The following is a 21,725-nucleotide window of genomic DNA, read 5'->3' on the forward strand; positions in this document are numbered from 1 at the left end:
AAACGATTTATCATTATTGCATCAAACTTTACACACTTCTTAGTAATATAAATCTTAACTTCTGCATGTTTTAAATTTTGTTTATTAAGCGTTATTTAGGGTTTTTTTGTAATAAAAAAAAGGGGGGTCACATATTGCGATGTATCTCAAAACCTATATAAAAAAATATCATAATGTTAATGTAAAAAAAATAATTAGATATCAGTGTTTGCTATTGAGTATTTATATTCCATTTAAAATTAGTTTGAAAATCAGTGAAATAACGGATACGTCTTTCATTAGGAAAATGTGTAGTACTATAATTACCTATGTAAATAAATGTAAACACGCCAAGTTTACTTTATAATAAATATATATTTAAATTCTTTCGAAAGACAATGTTCAGATCCGTGTTAACGTTGCTTTTCAAAAATTGTTGGTTTTAAAAAAATATAAAAAACCGGGTGATATATATAGACGAAACCGGGTGATTGTGTAGTAAACAACAATGACGAAACCGGTGTATTTTTATTTGACATGACCCATTTCTTTCGTTCCATACTCAGAAATACAAGTATTGAGATGTTCATAAAAACAAGTTTTGCAATCTCCGTGTCAGTATCTATCTTCTCGTACCTTTCTTTCCGTACAATGTGAACAATTTAACGAGAAATTAAACAATTCGAGGCAAGGTTCACTCAATTCGTCATTTTAACGTACATTTTTACTTATTTCTCCGTTAATATAGAACGGTTGTAGAAAATATTGCATATCACAATAGAAAATAGTTGTATATGTATATTATATTCTTCGATATCATAAAAAAAATAAGAAAATAAGGAGAAACCTAGCTTTCTTCTGTCTATTAATGTTCCGTCATTGTGCCGGATGTTAGATACCATCGAGTCTGAACAAATTTTGCCGGTGTGGTTTAGACACAGTGTTATTGCTATTTGTCTATGAAAGGCCGTTCATGTCAAAAACCCGATAAAATAACGCGTTAACATTTAACGCGATAAAATCACATTTAACACGATAAATACAGTTTTAACGCGTTTAAATAATTTTTAACGCGTTATTTTATTATTTAACGCGTTAAGCACAAAACTACAAAAAATACCGAAAATACTTTCTTCTTTCACCATAACTACAATTTAAGGCGTCAGATTTTACACGAAACTTACTAAATGAAATGGCCACATGTGTCATAACATTATCAATTAACGCGATAAAGTTTATTGATTTTCAGCACATTTTTGATATCATCGTCATTATAATTACTTATCGCGTTGAAATAAGAATTTAAAACGCGTTAAATGAAGGTTTAACGTGTTAAAAGAGGGTTTAACGCGTTAAAAGAAGGTTACCGCGTAAAAAGATAAGAAAAATGCAACTTTCACGCGTGACAAGCATTTTTAACGCATAAATGCAACTTTAACGCATTGAATGCAACTTTAACGCGTTAAATGCAATTTTAACGCGTTAAATGCAACTTTAACGCGTTAAAAACAACTTGTACGCGTTAAATGCAACTATAAAGCGTTAAATGCAATTTTAACGCGTTACAAACAACTTTAACGCGTTATATGCAACTTTAACGCGTTAAATGCAATTTTAACGCGTTAAATGAAACTTTAACGCGTTTAATGCAACTTTACAGCGTTAAATGCAACTTTACAGCGTTAAATGCAACTTTAACGCGTTAAATGCAACTTTAACGCGTTAAATGCAATTTTAACGCGTTAAATGCAACTTTAACGCGTTTAATGCAACTTTACAGCGTTAAATGCAACTTTACAGCGTTAAATGCAACTTTAACGCGCTAAATGCAACTTTAACGCGTTAAATGCAACTTTAACGCGTTAAATGCAACTTTAACGCGTCAAATGCAACTTTAACGCGTCAAATGCAACTTTAACGCGTCAAATGCAACTTTAACGCGTTAAATGCAACTTTAACGCATTAAATGCAACTTTTACGCGTTAAATGAAACTTTAACGCGTTTAATGCAACTTTACAGCGTTTAAGGTGGTACCCAACACTTTCACTAAAATTAATTTGGCTCGTTTAATTTTCATAAAATTTTGTCAACTTATTTACTTTGACATTTTAACAAAAATATAAAAGTTTCGAAAATTTTGAACCAACCGTTTTGTCAGAAAAATTACACTGGTTATATAGCAGTTTGACAAGCACCAATTTTGATCATTGAGGAGCTTAATATTTCTTTTCCAACACAATGTAATTAAAACGTTTAGCTAACTTTACAGAGTTATCTCCCTGTAGTGTTAGGTACCACCTTAATGCAACTTTAACGCGTTAAATGCAACTTTAACGCGTTAAATGCAACTTTAACGCGTTAAATGCAACTTTAACGTGTTAAAAACAACTTTAACGCGTTAAATGCAATTTTAACGCGTTAAAAACAACTTTAACGCGTTAAATACAACTTTAACGCGTTAAATGAAACTTTAACACGTTTAATGCAACTTTACAGCGTTAAAAGCTACTGTAACGTGTTTAAAGCAACGTTTAATTTAATTCAACCTTACTTACATGGACTGATTATGTTAATTTAAAAAAGGCCAGCTTAATTTAAATTTGTCAACCTGTCTTTACGCTTCGTCTTGAATAAATTTTGTTTATAAGTCAGGTTTTTCAGATACTTTACTTGGTCTTTTTGCATCTTTTGATGTCTGTATCTAACATTAGGGTTTAACATAAACTATGTTAGTTTGACGTATACTTACAAAAGTCTCTACAAGTGAAGTTGTTTTTGCTGCAGATGGTGAAAACATGACATATCTTTACTACATCTATCAACCATACCTCAGTTAAACATTACAATCGGATATTGTTACACAGCTGTCAGTCAGATAACCGCCCTTTTTTAATTTTTAGCTCACCTTGCGCGAAGGGCCAAGTTAGCTTTTCTCATCACTTGGCGTCCGTCGTCTGTCGTCCGTCGTCGTCGTCGTTAACGTTTTACATTTGTACTTCTTCTGGAAAACCACGGAATGGAATAGAACCAAACATGGCATGAATGTTCCTGATGAGGTGCTGACCAAGTGTTGTTTCTTTGTAGCCGATCCATCATCCAAGATGGCCGCAATCGAGGGACTTAGTTTAACATAGGACGCAAGGGAAATACATACAAATGTCTTCTTTTAGAAAACCACAGAACAGAATGCAATATTAAACCAAAAAATCTTTTTTATACGTTTTCAAAAACCCAAGTAGAGTCAGGTGAGCGATACAGGCTGTTGAGAGCCTCTAGTTTTTCATTCGAGCGTCATTGATAAGTCTTATGTAGACGAAACGCTCGTCTGGCGCAAATACAAAATTTCAAACCTGGTATCCATTATGAATTTATCAGCTAGCAATCGTGTGTGAATTGTGAACATGTTTAAAACAAGAGGCTTTTAAGAGCAGGCATCCAGTATCTAGTAAACCATACCCAATAAGGTAATGAATCTGTGCCAAAAGTAAGAGGATGACCATTTGATATCCATTGGGGAAAGAGGATGTTATTCTTTATTTTTACTACTTATTAAGTAGGTTTTTTTTTATTGCCGCGCAATCATTCATTTTCGACATTTTTACCTCTAAATACTGCGTTGTTCTGTAATATGGCATGTATGGAGAACAGATTATTTATCCCCCCCCTTAAAATGGGCGCTATAATTAATGCCCTACCATTTAAAACTGAAAGAGACTCTCTCTGACTGTCCGTCCGTTTCTCTGTCCGTTATCAGTCCTGAATTTTGTTTAAGGTTATGATTGTCTTTCTGATATTGTTTGTCTCTAACCCCATTGTTTTATTTTGTATTTACATTGAGTCATAGATCAAATTTATTCGTTCAGTGTATCTTCATTAGTTATTTTAATATGTCATTTGATTGAGTAAAGCCATTTCAGTTGATATTTTAAAGTGTGTCTTTCTACGTTGTGATATCACACTATTGTTTCAAGTTGGATAGAGGTTGGTGCCTATTAAAACGTTTTAACCCACTGCATTTGTTTGTACCTGTCCTAAGTCAGGTATCTGGTATCGTGGTTGTCGTTTGTTGATGTGCTTCATAAGTGTTTCTTATTTTCGTTTTATAGATTAGACCGTTGGCTTTCCTGTTTGAATGGTTTTACACTAGTCTTTTTTAAGACCCTTTATACCTTGCTGTTCGGTGTGAACCAAGGCTACACGTTGAAGGCTGTAATTCATTCCCGAGTGTGCTAAAATGTTATCGTCTTCATTGGTGTCATCTTCTTGTGTTTGTGGTGGTTTTTTTTTCATTTGCAGCACTTGTTTTTGATAGTATGTTGTTCAAGATACCTGTTACAAATAGGACATTAGAACTTGTATGGTTTTCAGTTAACAAACCGTGTTTGCTATTTTGAAATCTGGTTTTTTAAAGAGAATGGGTTAATCGTGAGAGGATGTAATGTCCAGGACACCACGGTACTCCAAAAAATGCGATCAGATCATTGTATTCGTTAGCAACATTATTCCATAACTCCATCCAACGATGTTTTAACGTGTTAAACGATGTTTTAACACGTTAAACGATGTTTTAACGGTTTAAGGATGTTTTATCGCGTTAAACGATGTTTTAACGCGTTAAAGGATGTTTTATCACGTTAAACGATGTTTTATCGCGTTAAACGATGTTTTAACGCGTTAAATGATGTTTTAACGCGTTAAATGATATTTTAACGCGTTAAATGATGTTTTAACGCGTTAAAGTAATATATCGTAGCAACGTAATTGTGTTGCATTTAACGCGTTAATGTTATTCATTATGACACATGTGGCCAGTGCAACGGGTATTTTAACGCGATAAACGTCTTTTTTCACCTACGGGTTAAATCCCAAACTTGATAATTGCAAAGTTTAACGCGTTAAATATATTGATTTCTTAACGCGTTAAAATCTTGTTTTAACGCGTTAAAACTGTATTTATCGCGTTAAATGTGATTTTATCGCGTTAAATGTTAACGCGTTACTTTATCGGGTTTTTGACATGATCGGCCTTTCATATTTGTCTGTCTGGATTGTTAAAACCACAAAATCAAATATCGATGAATATGCAAGTTTTCAACAATCCAGGAGAATTGACATCCACGAAAAATATAGGAATCCACAGTAAGATTTAGGTTTTGATAAATTTTGGAAATGACATTAGGAAGTTATAAAACTTTATTCTTTGAATATGTTTCAAGCATATTACATGCATGCTCAGCACCGCTTTTTATCAGGAATTTTATAATTTATGTTAAAATTCGGGTGTTTTCCATTATAATAGGAGGATTTTCAAGTTAATGAGAAAAATGCTTTGTTCACTAATTCAGCAATGCTTTAACTGTTGTGAATGTGAGCTCCCTTCGGCTATTATTAGAATCTAGATTTACATCATTCATTTTCAATGTAAGAGTTTTCCTTTCATTCAAAAGGTAGATTTCCATGTTTGCTGGTCACTTGACTAGAAACTGCATTCAGTGATATTGTTTGTCTCAATTTACACCTGAATTTCAGATTTTTCCTAATACCAATCACTAAAATAAATGTCATTTAATACGTAATAAGTACATGTAGTATTGTATGTAACTATCATATTCATGTTTTTATTTGACATTATGAAAGTACTATTGAGATCCAGGATTCTGACTTGAATAAACAGTGTTTGTAACACACATGGTTTTATCCGTTTCTTTGCCTTCCCTTAAAAGTATCTTTCAGTTTGAAACTACCTGACAATCATACTGAGTTCACACCTAATTTGAATTGGATTGACATTAACTAATTTGAATTAGTTTAATTCACATTTGAAACGGTTTACATTAACAAACACATAGTTCAAATGAGAATCGAATGCAAGTGAATTGTTTGTCTATCTATGGTCAACATGTTGGGGTATGACTATACCACTTTTACCAATTTTAAGAAACACTAGAACACACCCGTGATATCGCGGGTCCGTGACTGAATTAAAGTATATAACTATGCGTAAGCCTTATTTTGGTATTGGTATTGTCATCTGATAAAGTCATGCCGATTATAAGATACACAATTTTCTCTGCTTTCAAATCTTTCTGTTTGAACCCGTCGATCTGGAACTTATCAATTATTGGTAATATTAATTATTTGGAAAACAAAAGGTCCTGGAATGGAGTATTTAATCAACAGCATTGTCCTATATAAGTTAAAATAAAGTTGAATTCTGTGATTCGCTGTTTAACGTCATGCCCGCTAACAAATACAATGATTGAATTTAGTAGTGTCAGCCCTGTGATTATGACCTGTGTATATAGCCAAATCCTAAATACACCGTTTGGTGGTGCGCCTGTCAGATGCGGAACGTGCAGATAAGGTAATAGGTAACAGATGAATATACTATTGGTATCGGTATCGGATTCGACCCGGAACTTGTTTCAATAATGAAAAAAATAATATAGATGCTAGAATTGAATTCATTTTTATTTTAATGTAATAGTTGACAGCGCAGATCAATATCTTCTTTCTTTTTTCGACATGCAGTGCACTAATTCACCATCTTAACAATGTTCCATTCTACTTGGCATACATCATTTTTATAAATTTTAAAAACAGAATATATGATTTAATTTTAGGAATAAAAGTTACACAATGAGAGAGAGAGAGAGAGAGAGAGAGAGAAGAGAGAGAGAGAGAGAGAGAGAGCAAAAACGCGAAAACGCGAAAACGGGAAATGAAATAGATTTCTCGATTTCGCGTTTTCGCTTTCTCGATTTCTCGATTTCGCTTTCTCGATTTCTCGATTTCCCGATTTCCCGATTTCTCGATTTCGCGTGAAAGTAAAAGGAGAAAACGCGAAAACGCGAAAAGGCGAAATGGCCGCATCCGGCCACCATGAAATCGTGATATATCATTTAAATAAAGTTCATGACAGGACGATTAAAAATTGATTTCAAATAAAGCAAAAAGAAAACATTGTATTACTAACACATTTCCACTAAATAATATATAATAAAATAACTCTTAAGGATGTACATGTACTTAGGTGTGGTTTTGGAATTTGTGTCAAATGTTCGAACTCCTTAGTGTTTTCCCCATACAATACCAGGTAAAATATTGTGCCCCATAACACCAAGGATTTGTATAGTCTTACTATACAAATCCTTGATAACACGCATTTATTTTTTCATATAAGACTTAATAGCTCATGAAAAGTCATTTACCAAAATTTAAGAAGATTTTTGATTTTCTTTGTTTTGTTTTGAGACCCTAATAATAACAGTGCAAATATAAGGTAAAAGTCTGAGTCAGCCTTTTCCCGCCATATTTTAAATCTCAAATATCTCGAAAAGGAGGTCCATGACCTATCAATATTTTTAGCTTATCTTTATCCTTAGCGAATGCTGTACCGGCTTAAAGTATCAATTTTAATTTATTAATTTTCACCTAACCTCACCTAAGTACATTTGGTGTGGTCGAAGCGCTTTACTGGATTAACCATAGCCAGGAACACTTCCAGCCAATTAATTGCAAGCATCAGTTGTTGATTGTTCATGTTGGATAATGTTATGTGTAACTCTACGGCAAAACACAGACTATGTTGGAACCTATAAGTAGGGAGTTTTTATACAGAAGCCCGATGTCAGTTTGTCGTGGATCTTCAGTAATATTCCGTATTTTGTCGTGTTGTAACGTAGTAAACCGTAAAAGACTTTCAGAACTCTGGCTAATCCCTAGCTATCCATTATGCAACGCAATGAGATCGTGCCGTTCCGTGACAAATTCGTAACAAACCGTATTCTGTACATAACAAATACGTGGTGTAACCGTACTAGTACGTAATTCTCCGGAACTAACCGTTGAAATCCTTCGGGTCTACGATTAAAAACGGATTGATACGGTTTTGATAGGGACTAAAACGGATCAGTACGTTCTAATACGGTTTAGTAAGGATATACTACGGTTGTTTGGTCCGTGGTCAAATTTTGTGCATGTTCAAAACTTGTCACGGATATACAAATACAACTACGTATGACTACGGCTACGATACGGAAATCTACGGACCAATACAGATTTGCCACGACTGATGCCGGATCGTATCCGTGGCTTCCGTGAATGTGTGACCTAGGCATTAACTACAACACAGAAGTTATCTTGTACGAATTTCGAAAGGATACCTATAAAAATATTTGTTTAATTGTCAATGTTCGTGCGTCGGTCCAAATTCATAGTTTTCCATCAATATTTTTTTTATAAACACCATTATAAAAGTCCTTCGTCCTGAACCTGCATGCAGTATTGCCACTTGACGTTAAGAAACCATCTATCAACCAATCAATAAAAGTCTTATAACCAACCAATCAATAAAAGTCTTATAACCAACCAATCAATAAAAGTATTATAACCAACCAATCAATAAAAGTCTTATGCATATGTTCTCCATCTTTCAGTTTGCTTTACGTGTTGATGTACAATATAACATTTCCTGATTGAAAGTGTTAGTCCGCATTTGGAATATATTTTACTTGAAACATTTGAGTGTTTCTTAAATTCATGCCTTTATGTAGTAATTGTTTTGGTTTTTTGTTTGTTATGTGTTTGTTTAGTTTTCGTTTTACATTATGGTTGAATAATTGGTTCTATTTCTGATGGACTCTTACTTCAGCGCTTTTATGTATTAGAGACTTGAAATAGGGTTGAGATCATTATGTCTGTTCGTTGTTGGTATCACATAGCGGTAACAATGTCATCCATGAGCTTGTTGTTGTGATTTAACGCGATGGAATATTTTTTACTGGTTTCACTTACTTTTCAATTTAATTAATAATGCCAACCATACAACCTCTGTTGTATTAACATCATAGTTGGAGATACCGGATCAACCATGCAGTACAAACGATACTAGTAACAGTCTTTTCAATACCAAAATACTGATATCTTAATGTTAATCTTATCACCAATGCAGATGGCTCTATATAATTTAATAAAAATTAAGTTCAATGTTGACTTCCAAACTCGGTCCTTTCATTAAATTAATTCATGCCGTCGAGGCATTGAAAGACGTTTTGTATATCAGGGTCAAAACGATTTATAAATAAACATAGATAGTAACAAAATAATACCTTAAAATCACATGAGTTAGTGATGAGCAGTAACTGTGGTGGGGGTTGGTTGTACAACGACGTCAGACAACTGCTATCCGCCATCAACACTCGTCGTCTTATCAATGGTTTATCTGCTGGACTGATATGAGCAACCCGTGCATTTACTTGCACAGATGGACAGTCTCTCATTGACACACTGTATTTATCTTTTTCTATGCAGAAAAGCCATATATTTGAAGAATTTAAACAGACGCTTTTTGATGTGACCACTTCGACTTCCATTTTGTTAATGAACCGTAAACTTCCGGTGATCGATAATATAATCCGTTTCTGCGTGCCGTGTGCAAAGTGTCGTCCCTCCTCTGTCACCAATGTGTACCGTATGGTTGTACTTATTGTATAGACCCGAGTTTCTGTAAGACACATCATAAACATCCAAGAGCAAATACACCATGCAAACAACATTGAGTCTCAGAGTATGTCGTCACCTTAGTACTGTGGTATAAAAAAATGTAACATTAATAACAGTTTCTTTTTTTTGCGTATACAAATGCGTTTCTACAAAGTGTTCAGCGGTTTGAAGTCCTGCTTTAACAGTTTTCATGCTAAAGGTTGTCAACCCGTCCGGCCTAAAGGTACACATATCTAGTGGTTTGAAATAATACACGTTCAATGATAAAACTTATATTTTTATTCAAGAATAAAATTAAAATAAATATTACAACAAATATCAAGAGTCTACTTATACCATATTAGTCAACAAAAGAAACGATACAAGGCAATGTATTTACCATATATAATAAAATTGGATGCACTGTACCAAGATAAATAATTGACCAATTGGTCTAATATTTGCAGAGTGTTATTTTCTTATCAAATCCATTGATTTAGGGCAAAAACGCGAATTTTGTTTTTTGCAATTTTTTGTTGTTTAAAAAATCGTATTTTCAACCAAAAATTTAAAAATCGATATTTGAACTTAAAACTTTAAATTTAAACATGGTCTGCTTAAAATTTTGAATGCCTTTACAGACATTTGAATACTTAATTCTCATCTTCGAAATTAAGCGCAATTTTTGTCATCTTGTTTTTCATTGGATAATAGAACAGACTTTCCTATTTATTATATTTAATGATAATTTAAAATTGGAGTTCAAATTGTGTACTGTTACTTTTGTTGACTAGTATTTAACGGGAAAAAATCTTTGTCAATATCGTCTTTCATGTTCATTTATATTTGCTCATTTATAAAAGTAGATTGCAAAGCAAGTTCTCAATTTCCCATTTCCTTTGTAAAAGTTATCACTGCGGATTCATCAAATTGACAAATTCTGAAATATAAAAACAAAAAGATCAGAAAGCACAACCAAGTTATGATTTTAAATATAATGTTTACTTCTACTATCATGTTACCATTTAATCACACACAAATTGTCAGTGAAAGTGACATTACATTTCAACATAGTAACCAAATCAAAAATTAAAAAAAAAAAAACATACAGATTTCAATCTATAAAATAACCCGTATGTACCTTTCTGGGATGCCTTATACCGTGGTTTGATCTGCCAACGATTAAGTTATCATTTATTTAGAAAAAAAGAGTTATCTTTGTTTAAGTTGTCTTTTTTTAATGTTTCAATTTAGTATGATATTTTGACGAAGTAATAGAAATAATCTTCTCTAGATACATTTTGAATATTGTCTTTTATATAAAAAATCATGGATTTCTTAGATATTTGGTTGACACAAAAAAATATAACTTTCATTAGTTTATTAGATATAAGAAGATGTGGTATGAGTGACAATGAGACAACTCTCCATCCAAGTGATAATTTGTAAAAGTAAACCATTATAGGTCAAAGCACGGTCTTAACACGGATCCTTGGCTCACATCGAACAGCAAGCTATAAAGGGCCCCAAAAATGACTAGTGTAAAACCATCCAAACAGTAAAACCAACGGTCTTATCTATATAAAAAACGAGAAACGAGAAACAGTAATAAACCACATCAACAAACGACACCAACTGAACAACAGGTTATAAGTCCCAATATATGTTTATCGATTGCAATGTAGCGCCATCTGCGTATCTTTCGTGAGTGATAAGGATTTAAATGTAAAATGTTTCATAAATGGAAGTCTTTCACTCGATTGTGCCATTACATAATGCCGATCGTAAGACCCTCACTGGCAGTCAAGTTCGTTAAACATCCCCTAGTAGTAGTAGTGTGAATTAAATAGTTCAGTCGTTTTCTACCATATGGTCTTAATATGTAGAATGATCAAAGAGAAAAATTCAAAAAAAAAACATATCAAAAGAAAACAAACAGATACTATGGTCAAACAAAGAGATGGCGACAAGATCAACAACAGCCTGAAAAACAAAACACAGAAAAAGAATGAGTAATTTTAAACCTAACAACACCAACGACACTCATCGTGTTGTTCATGGCAAAATAAAATTAGGGGACTAATCGCATTCTGATATTTCACAATGAAGTGAAATATGGTATTGTGGCTACGAACATTGTTTTATCCTGCAACAGTCAATTATTGTACAAACGATCAATATATTTTTGCTTTATTTGTACTTGTACAAAAAAGTGTCCTGTTACCACGCTTACATATTGAGCAAACGATAATGTGGATATTTCCCTTTGCTTGACAGTTCATTGCGGGGCCCTCTTCGCGGTCCCGGTTTAAACTTGGTCGATTTCTTTAAAAATAAAATAACAGAGACAAATATTTGGATTTCAACGACTAAATCTTCGGGTGCTAGGTAAAAAACACAGGATAAAACAATATATGTACATTGTCGGAATATAAAACGTTTTTGTACTCGCTACGAAACAGGAGAAAAGCTCTCGAGCCTCGGTTTTTATATTTACCAACAATGTACATAATTATATTGTATATTGCATATGTTACTTATACAAACGCTAAAACTGATGTTTTTAACATCCAAATTGTGAATTTTTACTGTATTGTTCTGTTTTCTCTAATTTTCACTTCGACTTAGGACTCTTAAATATTGAAATCAGTGGCGTAGCTTGCATGTATGCTCAGATGCTCAAGCATCCACATCATTTTGACAAAAGAAAAAAATAGCAGCAGTTTAACTCGGAAGTATCCAAATATAACAAGGCTGAGGATATGAGCAGTCATTTTCGAAGCACTATGCCTGGTCTTTCATTAAGGATAATTTCGTTTATGTAAACAAGATAGTTGAATCGCAGAATAGTGTTTCAAGTTAACTTTTGGTCGTAAAAAAAGGTCTACGTCATCGGCTTAGGCAAGCGGAGAGGACTGATACACAGACCCGTGGACATGTTTCATCTGAAATTGAACCTAGTGGAGTGATGACTTCTCATTTGACTATAGCAACTAACAACTAAAACACCATATCCTGATATCGTAACGTTTCTTGCGACATGGTAAACGACGTGATGAAAAAATCAATTTGTAATAGATCGTGATAAGTCCTAGGCTAATGAATCTATCTAGGTTCAAATACTAATTTTAATTCAATCAGTAAAGAACAAAGATCCAATTTTCCCCGCCAAGCACATTCCATGTCATATTTTATCTATTAAAGGACAAGGAACAAGCTAGGGAATAACTAAAAAAGCACTTTTTTTTTCTTTTCAATAAGCTTCACAGCAAATGAAATGGGATTTCCATTACAATTTATATTTCAAATGGTCATAACTGGTTAAAAATATTTGATCACGACTTATTTTCCAAATTGTCAAAGACATTGCTTATGATATGAGTTTCACTTAATCTGACAAGAATTGTACACATAAGAGTGCTAACAAGACCGGACGATCGGACGCCCGGTATTTCTATGTCTCCTGCAACGCGTTTAGCTCAGTAATAAAAAAATCAAAAATCCAAGGTTGTAGACTCAAATTCCTGGAAAGAGAAGTCACTTCAGTTCCTATATGTCAAATATAACTTTAAGATTGGGTGCAGAGGCGGAATTAGGGGGGGGGGGCAAGGCGGCACGGGTCTCCCCTTTTCTGCGAAAAATTTGGTTTCTTATATAGGGAATCACTGAAGCATGACCGGAGCGAGCCCATACTTATGAAAATTTCTGGATCCGCCACTGGGGTGGGAAACTTTACATCAAATATTTATGAATTGAATGATGGTAGTTTCGAGGAAACAATAACATTTGGTTAAAAATATAAATATATGTATTGGTGGGAATTTTGAATTTAAACAAAAATCTTACTAGTGTCGGATTCTGTGGGAGTACATGTGCTTAAATAAAAAGTAATTTTCTGCATAAAAAGGTCAAAAAAAATTTTCGCCTCGCTCCGCTCGACGCCCAGACATCCACATCATTTCAACCCTGGCTACGCCACTGGAAATAGGAACTGTGTGTTACAGTAAAGGGGTGAAATATATGGTAGAACAGCTACATTTAACTGCACATTACTCAGAGCATTATTTTTTTTGTAGCAATTTTCTGGTTAATTAATAAATAAATATTTCAGATTACACTTGGATGTTGGATAATATGATTACTTACCTTCATAGTTAACTAGTCCATCTCCATCAATATCAACAGCAGCTATCATTTCTTTAAAGTCATCGTCTGTTAAATGATCCTCTCCTTTGTTCAGCAGTGCATCCTTCAATTCGTCTATATCTATAAATCCATTCCCATCCTTATCAAATGTTTTAAAAGCTTCCATTAGATCAGCATGCTCATTTCTGTTTTGTGAACCAAAGGTTTTCATGTAGTATTCTTCAAACTCATTGTATTCTATTTCATTCGAACCTGAAATATAATGGTCTTTTTTAGTTACCCCAATTCATTCGTAAAAATGACTAAGCATAAATTTTTCCAAATGAGATATGGAGAGCAATGTAGTTGTCCCATGGACAATCCTATCATGTTTCCTCTGCATTTGTTTTCCTGTGAATATAAAATAAAATTCCTCGCTGAACCAAGCACCTGTTAAACGCAGAATCATTTCCCCTGAAGTTGTCATATGTCAGCTTAGTAAAGTCGTAACATCCAATAACCAGTCTTTTAACTCCATACATTCTTGGTAGCCACGAGTTTGTAATTTGCGTCGATCTTGTGTACGTCTGCTAAACTGGAACATGGCTAGTTTTAACAACCAATGCAATCTTCAAATTTTTCCTACTAATTGGCAAAGACATTTAGAAATCATGTTCTAGTTAGAGATTTTCTGAAGATTTCGATATTGTTTGTATAGAGACATGTCTGTAATTGTATATGTTAATATTTTTGAATGCATTTTATGAAGGAGTTCAAATTAAGTATAAAATTAAGTTCAAATTAAGTAAACAATTTATAGATTGCAAAAGTTTGCAAATGACTACAATTATAATTCAAACATTTTAGCGTCCAATTAATATGTAAATATGTAATTCTTCATAACATATATACCAGCTAAAATGATTTTCTATAAAACAAAATAATACTTAAGGCAGCTCCAAATCGATGCATAGTTCTTTGGATTCGTCCGCATCCAATTAAGGAAGCCTTAAAAAGGATTTGAGTCATTGTATACATTTTGTATCTCGGGCTTCCAGATATCAATCATAATAATATATCTCTTATTTAATTATTACCACAGCATCGTCTAAAAACGTCCTGATAGGATGTTTATAAATATACTACATAACTGACCGTCTATAAAAATACCACTCACAATATTACATACCATCTTTGTCTATTCCTTGAAACATTTCTTCAAGTTCATCTTTAGTTGGGTTCAGCCCTAACCCACGTACAACACCAGATATTTCAACTCTTGAAAGTTTCCCTGATTTGTCTTCATCAAAAATGTCAAAGTATTCTTTAATTTCTAAAATAGTTCATAACAATTTAATAGTGTATATTATTGGTATGTATATATTTACATACATGTACTCGAATCAGCTTACCAACTAAAATTGAGAATAGAAATCTGTATCTTTATTAAAGATAAAGAAACTATTTCTCTTATCATTTTTGTTTCTCTAGCAGGGTCAAAGTCAGAATTTTAATTTGTAATGGAATTTGAATATTAAATCATTATATTAGTCAATAATTTTTTTAATTTCAATAAAATCAAGATGTTAATTTTTTAGCGCTACACAATGTACATGTGACTGTGACTTTTTATACGGCAATATGTACATGTTTATTCGAAATTTGCTGTTGTCGAAATCTCAACTTATCTTTTATAAGAATATAAATATCGATGTTCAGAGTTACTGTGAAGTTAATATCCCAGACGCAGGATAAATCAGATTAAAATATCATAAGATTCATAAGATAGATACACTTATCATATACTTAAAGAAAAATAATGGTATAATTTTACCAATGATAAAAAACTAATTTGTACATATGTTTATTCATTAAATCTGAAGAATTGTCTTAGCCGTGTAATATGACTTTTGTTATCAACTGTTTCCGGTTAGTATCGCATGCCTTTCTGTAACGTTTTCGCATAGGCCAGTCTACGATTTCGCATGGCATTTCAACGTCATTCGGCAAATTCCGGAAAATACACATCAATAGTACGTTTTTAGTGAAAAACAAAATATATTAGGAATGCGGAAAAATATTATTAAAAAATGCAAAAAAAAAAAAAGAAAAAAATAATACAATAAATGCGAAGTTTAAAAAAAAAGTTCTTGTTCGAATATGTCCTCTGCTGAAGTATATGATAAAAAGAACATAACATGTCATTTTCATATCAGACCCCTTATCACCCTATGGTCAAAATCATGTTATAATCCATATTTATCTTTATTATATCAACAATACCCACTTGACATAACATATGCGACTTATTGCAGCATTTTTACTTGCAAGCAGGAAGACTTAGTGCATACCATTATTGCATTACCTTTTTCTTTTGACCATGAAGTTGTCTTTAACTTAGTTTAAACAATATTTTATGTTTCAAAATTTCTCAAATGATAATTATAATATAGAAATACAGGGATTCAGTAAATCCGTCTCCCTTAGACACTTAGAACATGATTTTTGATTTCTCATATTATGGTACATTCTTTTTCAATTTTTTGAGTTTGCAGTTTACAAAATGCCAAAACTCTGCTGATGTTAAGTTTACCTTGTTGTTGTTCTTCACTCAGCTGAGAAGCCTGAAAATTAAAACAAGGATTTGTATTGCCAACAAGTCAAACATAACTGATTTTTGACGTTAATCATTTTCATCAAAGTATCACCAAAACAGCGGTTTTTTATCTGCTATATAGATTAGGTATAGCCTTAAACTAAACCGGTCCTCTTTCTTATACAAATAATAAGATGTTGTATGATTGCCAATGTGACAACTATCCATGAAAGACCAATAATAAGATGTTGTATGATTGCCAATGTGACAACTATCCATGAAAGCCCATAATAAGATGTTGTATGATTGCCAATGTGACAACTATCCATGAAAGACCAAAAATAAGATGTTGTATGATTGCCATCGAGACAACTATCCATGAAAGACCAATAATAAGATGTTGTATGATTGCCAATGTGACAACTATCCATGAAAGACCAATAATAAGATGTTGTATGATTGCCAATGTGACAACTATCCATGAAAGACCAATAATAAGATGTTGTATGATTGCCAATGTGACAACTATCCATGAAAGACCAATAATAAGATGTTGTATGATTGCCAATGTGACAACTATCCATGAAAGACCAATAATAAGATGTTGTATGATTGCCAATGTGACAACTATCCATGAAAGACCCATAATAAGATGTTGTATGATTGCCAATGTGACAACTATCCATGAAAGACCCATAATAAGATGTTGTATGATTGCCAATGTGACAACTATCCATGAAAGACCCATAATAAGATGTTGTATGATTGCCAATGTGACAACTATCCATGAAAGACCCATAATAAGATGTTGTATGATTGCCAATGTGACAACTATCCATGAAAGACCAATAATAAGATGTTGTATGATTGCCAATGTGACAACTATCCATGAAAGACCCATAATAAGATGTTGTATGATTGCCAATGTGACAACTATCCATGAAAGACCCATAATAAGATGTTGTATGATTGCCAATGTGACAACTATCCATGAAAGACCCATAATAAGATGTTGTATGATTGCCAATGTGACAAGTATCCATGAAAGACCCATAATAAGATGTTGTATGATTGCCAATGTGACAACTATCCATGAAAGACCCATAATAAGATGTTGTATGATTGCCAATGTGACAACTATCCATGAAAGACCAATAATAAGATGTTGTATGATTGCCAATGTGACAACTATCCATGAAAGACCAATAATAAGATGTTGTATGATTGCCAATGTGACAACTATCCATGAAAGACCAAATGACATAAATGTAGAACCTATTTATTTTTTTATTTCAGTCAATGTATTGTAATAAACAGTTTTGTAATTCGGAAATTGTGTAAAATTTACCATAATTTCGGTTTTTTTTTACTGTTATCAGATGAAAGTATAGCTACAAAAAATCTAGACCACCACACAAACTGTTGTTCTTAGTGGCAGACTTCTGAAATTTACTTCAAATTAATTTTTAACCCTGAAATAGTCAAACATGTGGTATACGGGAGGCAACTCTTGATATTCATCTCATTATAGGCATATATATTTGGAAAAACATCGGTTTGAAAGAATAAAACTGTCACACGAACTCCCACAAAGGAACACTTTAAGATTTCACAACATTGTCCATAAACGTTTAAGCAAGTTCAAATAATCTCAAATGCCTACCAATTTGAAAGATGTATTTTAGAGGCAAAATTCACTCGGTGATATAAATTTATATATTTTCATTGACTTTTTCCCCCTTTAATAATTTGTAATCCAACTGTATGGCTGTACTCAATGACATTGATAAACCAACTAGTGCACGAGAAAGCATGACATTCCGGAATTTGTCGGTCACTGGTAACAAAAAATCTTAACTACAAATGTATATTTATTCCCCGTTTAGTACCGCCAATCGATAACAGTTGTAAGCAATAAAAATTCACCAAAAAGTCTTCAGTATTGAGCAAAACTCATACTTTACAATAAACTATAAAATACTTTGGCCTGACACAATCTAAAACAATTCAATCAAGAAAACTAACGGCCTGGTCTGATCTATCAAAACAATAAACGAAAAACAAAATATGGAAGACAGCAATTAACAAAGCAGGTTCCTGACTCGGGAAGCCTTTTAAGGCACAACCATGATGTGGCGGGTTTGAACATGTTTGCGAACGCTCAACTCTCATGTAAACCTGCGACTTTAGTGCAATGTGCTTTAATTGTACCGCATATCACTCAAAAAAGGCCTGTCTGACTCGTCAGATCGACACAAAGCACAAAAAACAACTCACAATAAAACTAAAGACACAGAGTATTCGGAGTTACTGAAGGCTAGTTCAAAGCTAATTACAACTAACAAATAAATCATATTTCCTAGTCGACTAAACCCAATTTTACTCATCATAACATCTTATCGGAAGCAAAAATATAATAACGACCATTTATATAAAAATAAGGATTCCAATGAATCAACTATCCACCAAATAAAAGTTCAAATGAAAGTGATTGTACGCAATTATGCGCAACCGTACGGCCTTCTTCAATGAGAAAACCCATACCGTATAGTCAGCTATGAAACGCCCCGACTTAAAAAATATGAAACAAATTCAATCGAGAAAACTATAAACGGCCTAATTATAGCAAAACAATTTACGAAAAACAAATAATACAGACAAGAACTAACGACCGCTACTGTACTACAGGCTCCTGACTTGGGACAGGCACATACAGAGTGTGGCAGTGTTAAACATGTTTGTGAGTGCTCATTCTCTGGTTTACCGGTTGATGGATGTATTTTCAAATGGTGAATCCCTAAATACAACATATTCATAAACTTTTAAAACCCTCCAAAAAAACTAGAAATAGAAAAGTCTATGTACAGACAATTTGTGCAGTACCCCATAATCTAATGGAGATGTTACAGTAACTGTTACTTCTGTTACGAATTTACAGTTTACGAAGGTTTTAATTTTCCTACAGTTGTATATTTTTCGAAACCTCTTTGAATTTTCCATTTGATCTCTTTATCATTGAAAACGGCATTAAAAATCATCCCTTTATCCTTTGTTGCTATCAGACGCTTTACCTGTACAGTTGTTGCTAGGGTGCTGTCTTCGAGGTCCGCGTTCGAAGTATAAATAGTGGGTTGCTATTCAGTTCAAATCGTCATTTGTACCGAAGACAGCAAACAGTGAACATCGGAAAGGTTGGAAAGGAAGTAGTTTATAGCAGGCAGTCGGTTAAGTTTAAATGAAGTGTAGTGCTTGAAACGTGCGGACAGAATAAAGAAAGGCTGAGACTGTTGGTTCGGTACAGATTTTCCAAAGTTTTGCGTCTCACATCTCTCACTATTGCAGTGAGTGTTTGCTGACATACCATGCCTTAGTGCTATATAAAGTGTTATACCTTTTAGGTTTCAGACCAGTTCCAAACATTTAGGTTTCAGACCAGTTCCAAACATTAAGGTTTCAGACCAGTTCCAAACATTTAGGTTTCAGACCAGTTCCAAACATTTAGGTTTCAGACAATAGTTCCAAACCGTCTGACCCGTTCCAAACATTTAGGTTTCAGACCAGTTCCAATCATTTAGGTTTCAGACAATAGCTCCAAACCGTCTGACCAGTTTCATACATTTAGGTTTCAGACTCGTTCCATACATTTAGGTTTCAAACCAGTTCCATACATTTAGGTTACAGACTATAGTTTCAAACAGTTGGTTTAAACAGTATCGGACTGAAAGGGTTTTAAACAGTTTTAATTCAATAGGTTCGGGTTAGGTTGATAGGTGTTGAAATTCGTTTTATGTAGTATTTGTTTCATATTTGTTAGTGGTAGTGTAAACTTTTTATTGACTTTAGAACTTTTGAATTGCTTTTCAAATCCCAGGAAACTGGTACGAACCCGATATAAAAATATCTAAACGTCCCCGCCCGGTTACACGTTACACTTCGTTTAACTTACATATTTTTTTTTAATTTACTGACGTTTGGTTGGCAACATTATTAATCATAACAAGCTTGGTAGATACATAAATTTACCAGGGAAACTACTTAATTAGAATATTGCTGTCAATTTGAAACAATTATGTAAAAAAAAAAAATGTCATACTTTGAGTTTTATTTGTTGTAGTGATTTAATCTTTTAAAAAAAGTATTTAAAATTTCATAATAATTATGTTTGTGTATGTAATGTGTTTAACGTATAATTAAGTTGTCAAACATTGTATATATCGTATACGTTGTTCTTGCTTTTGGAATAAAAGTATAATTATTTATAATGATTGAATACTAGTAGAATGATACATTTTCATGGTTTAATATATAGTAGTAACACGAATTAAAGCGTAATCACGTCACAGTCAGGACTGGCTGATATTTATTTTCAAAATATAAAGAGATTTTAGGTATATGTAAAAAAAAACCAGCCACCCAACCATATAAAATGTCAAAATACTTTGCTTGCATTTACCTTTAAAATTCGTCTCCGTAATTTATTCAAAATAAATATTAATCAGTGCTATTCACATTGAACGGATGTAAATTAGTGTGACGACTTTATAATGGCAGCACAATTTATATGTTTCGAGTATCTTGTGTGAATAAATGTTTTTGTTTTTATGGTTCGCCCGTGGCATGAATCATACGGAACTAGTTTATGAACTTGTATGTATGGCCTAACAAATATATTATTTATAGACAGATGTTTTAGTGTATTTTGTTTTGATCTTACTTTCGCTGCATGACTTAAATAAAAGGTTTTTAATAGTCTAACGATTTTATCACTTTTAAAACTTTGCCATATTTTCTTTAACATGTATAAGCATATGAAATCATTGTAAATCATTAACGAAAAAGAAAGTACTATCTTACCATAATCAGATCTCCTTCAGAGAATCCCCATTAAAGTTTGTTTACTCAAGGGTAAAGGAAAATAGTCAATAAGTTGATTTTTTAATATCTAAATGAAGTATTTTAAAAACGTTTTCTGACATGTTCCGATCATGACAATGAAACCTTTAAATAATCCTTAGTGATTCTTTGTATAGACGCTGTCGATAGTAAATATAAATATAAATAAAGGTTATTGAATTTATACTTTGGATTGATTAAAAGTAGGGTTGAGGGTCTGCTCTTAATCAAGTTAATGTTTAACGTATTTTGCAAGATGACCGATCCATTTTATATAGAGTCTATTGAATGAATATTAGTGGGGTGAAGTGTTTCCATATAACCACTAGATCTTTTGATTTCAAACTTAAATATGAATAAATTGATATTTAACTCCAAAAAAGCAGCATTCAATGATAAAAAAGAAACAAAGAAACATCACTGTTATGCATGTATATATATATATATATATATATATATCGAACCAAGTCTGAATAAACGGTGAATGGCTTCAACATAAAAGATCAATGGAATAGCTTATTATAGCAATCAATTCCCAGTAGAGAAAAACAAAGAGAGACAACGCAGACAATTGTCAAGATTACTGAATTTGAACGGGTACAGAAACCAGTTTGTAGCAGAATGATGAAAGAAGCATATTTTAAATGG

The 21,725-nt window shown here is 32.9% G+C and overlaps 1 protein-coding gene across 1 annotated transcript; it reads right to left on the reverse strand.

The window, feature by feature from the left end:
- Positions 1-9,748: 9,748 nt before the first annotated feature.
- LOC143067898 (uncharacterized) lies at positions 9,749-21,161 on the reverse strand. Its single transcript, XM_076241511.1, has 5 exons — positions 21,039-21,161; positions 16,182-16,212; positions 14,778-14,921; positions 13,610-13,861; positions 9,749-10,403 (listed from the first exon to the last, which is right to left on the reverse strand). Exons 1-5 carry the CDS (start codon positions 21,039-21,041, stop codon positions 10,375-10,377), a joined length of 459 nt encoding a protein of 152 aa, XP_076097626.1. The 5' UTR covers positions 21,042-21,161; the 3' UTR covers positions 9,749-10,374.
- Between the last annotated feature and the right edge of the window lie 564 nt (positions 21,162-21,725).

This window comes from Mytilus galloprovincialis, chromosome 3, assembly GCF_965363235.1.
Source record: "Mytilus galloprovincialis chromosome 3, xbMytGall1.hap1.1, whole genome shotgun sequence".
Lineage (NCBI taxonomy): Eukaryota > Metazoa > Mollusca > Bivalvia > Mytilida > Mytilidae > Mytilus > Mytilus galloprovincialis.

Bases quoted from the DNA above. Each gene is read 5' to 3' on its own strand.
- LOC143067898 (XM_076241511.1), bottom strand. The intron at 13,862-14,777 runs GTATGTAATATT...ATTATATTTCAG, and splicing joins TCAAGGAATAGACAAAGATG to GTTCGAATGAAATAGAATAC. The intron at 10,404-13,609 runs GTAAGTAATCAT...TTTATATTTCAG, and splicing joins TGGACTAGTTAACTATGAAG to AATTTGTCAATTTGATGAAT.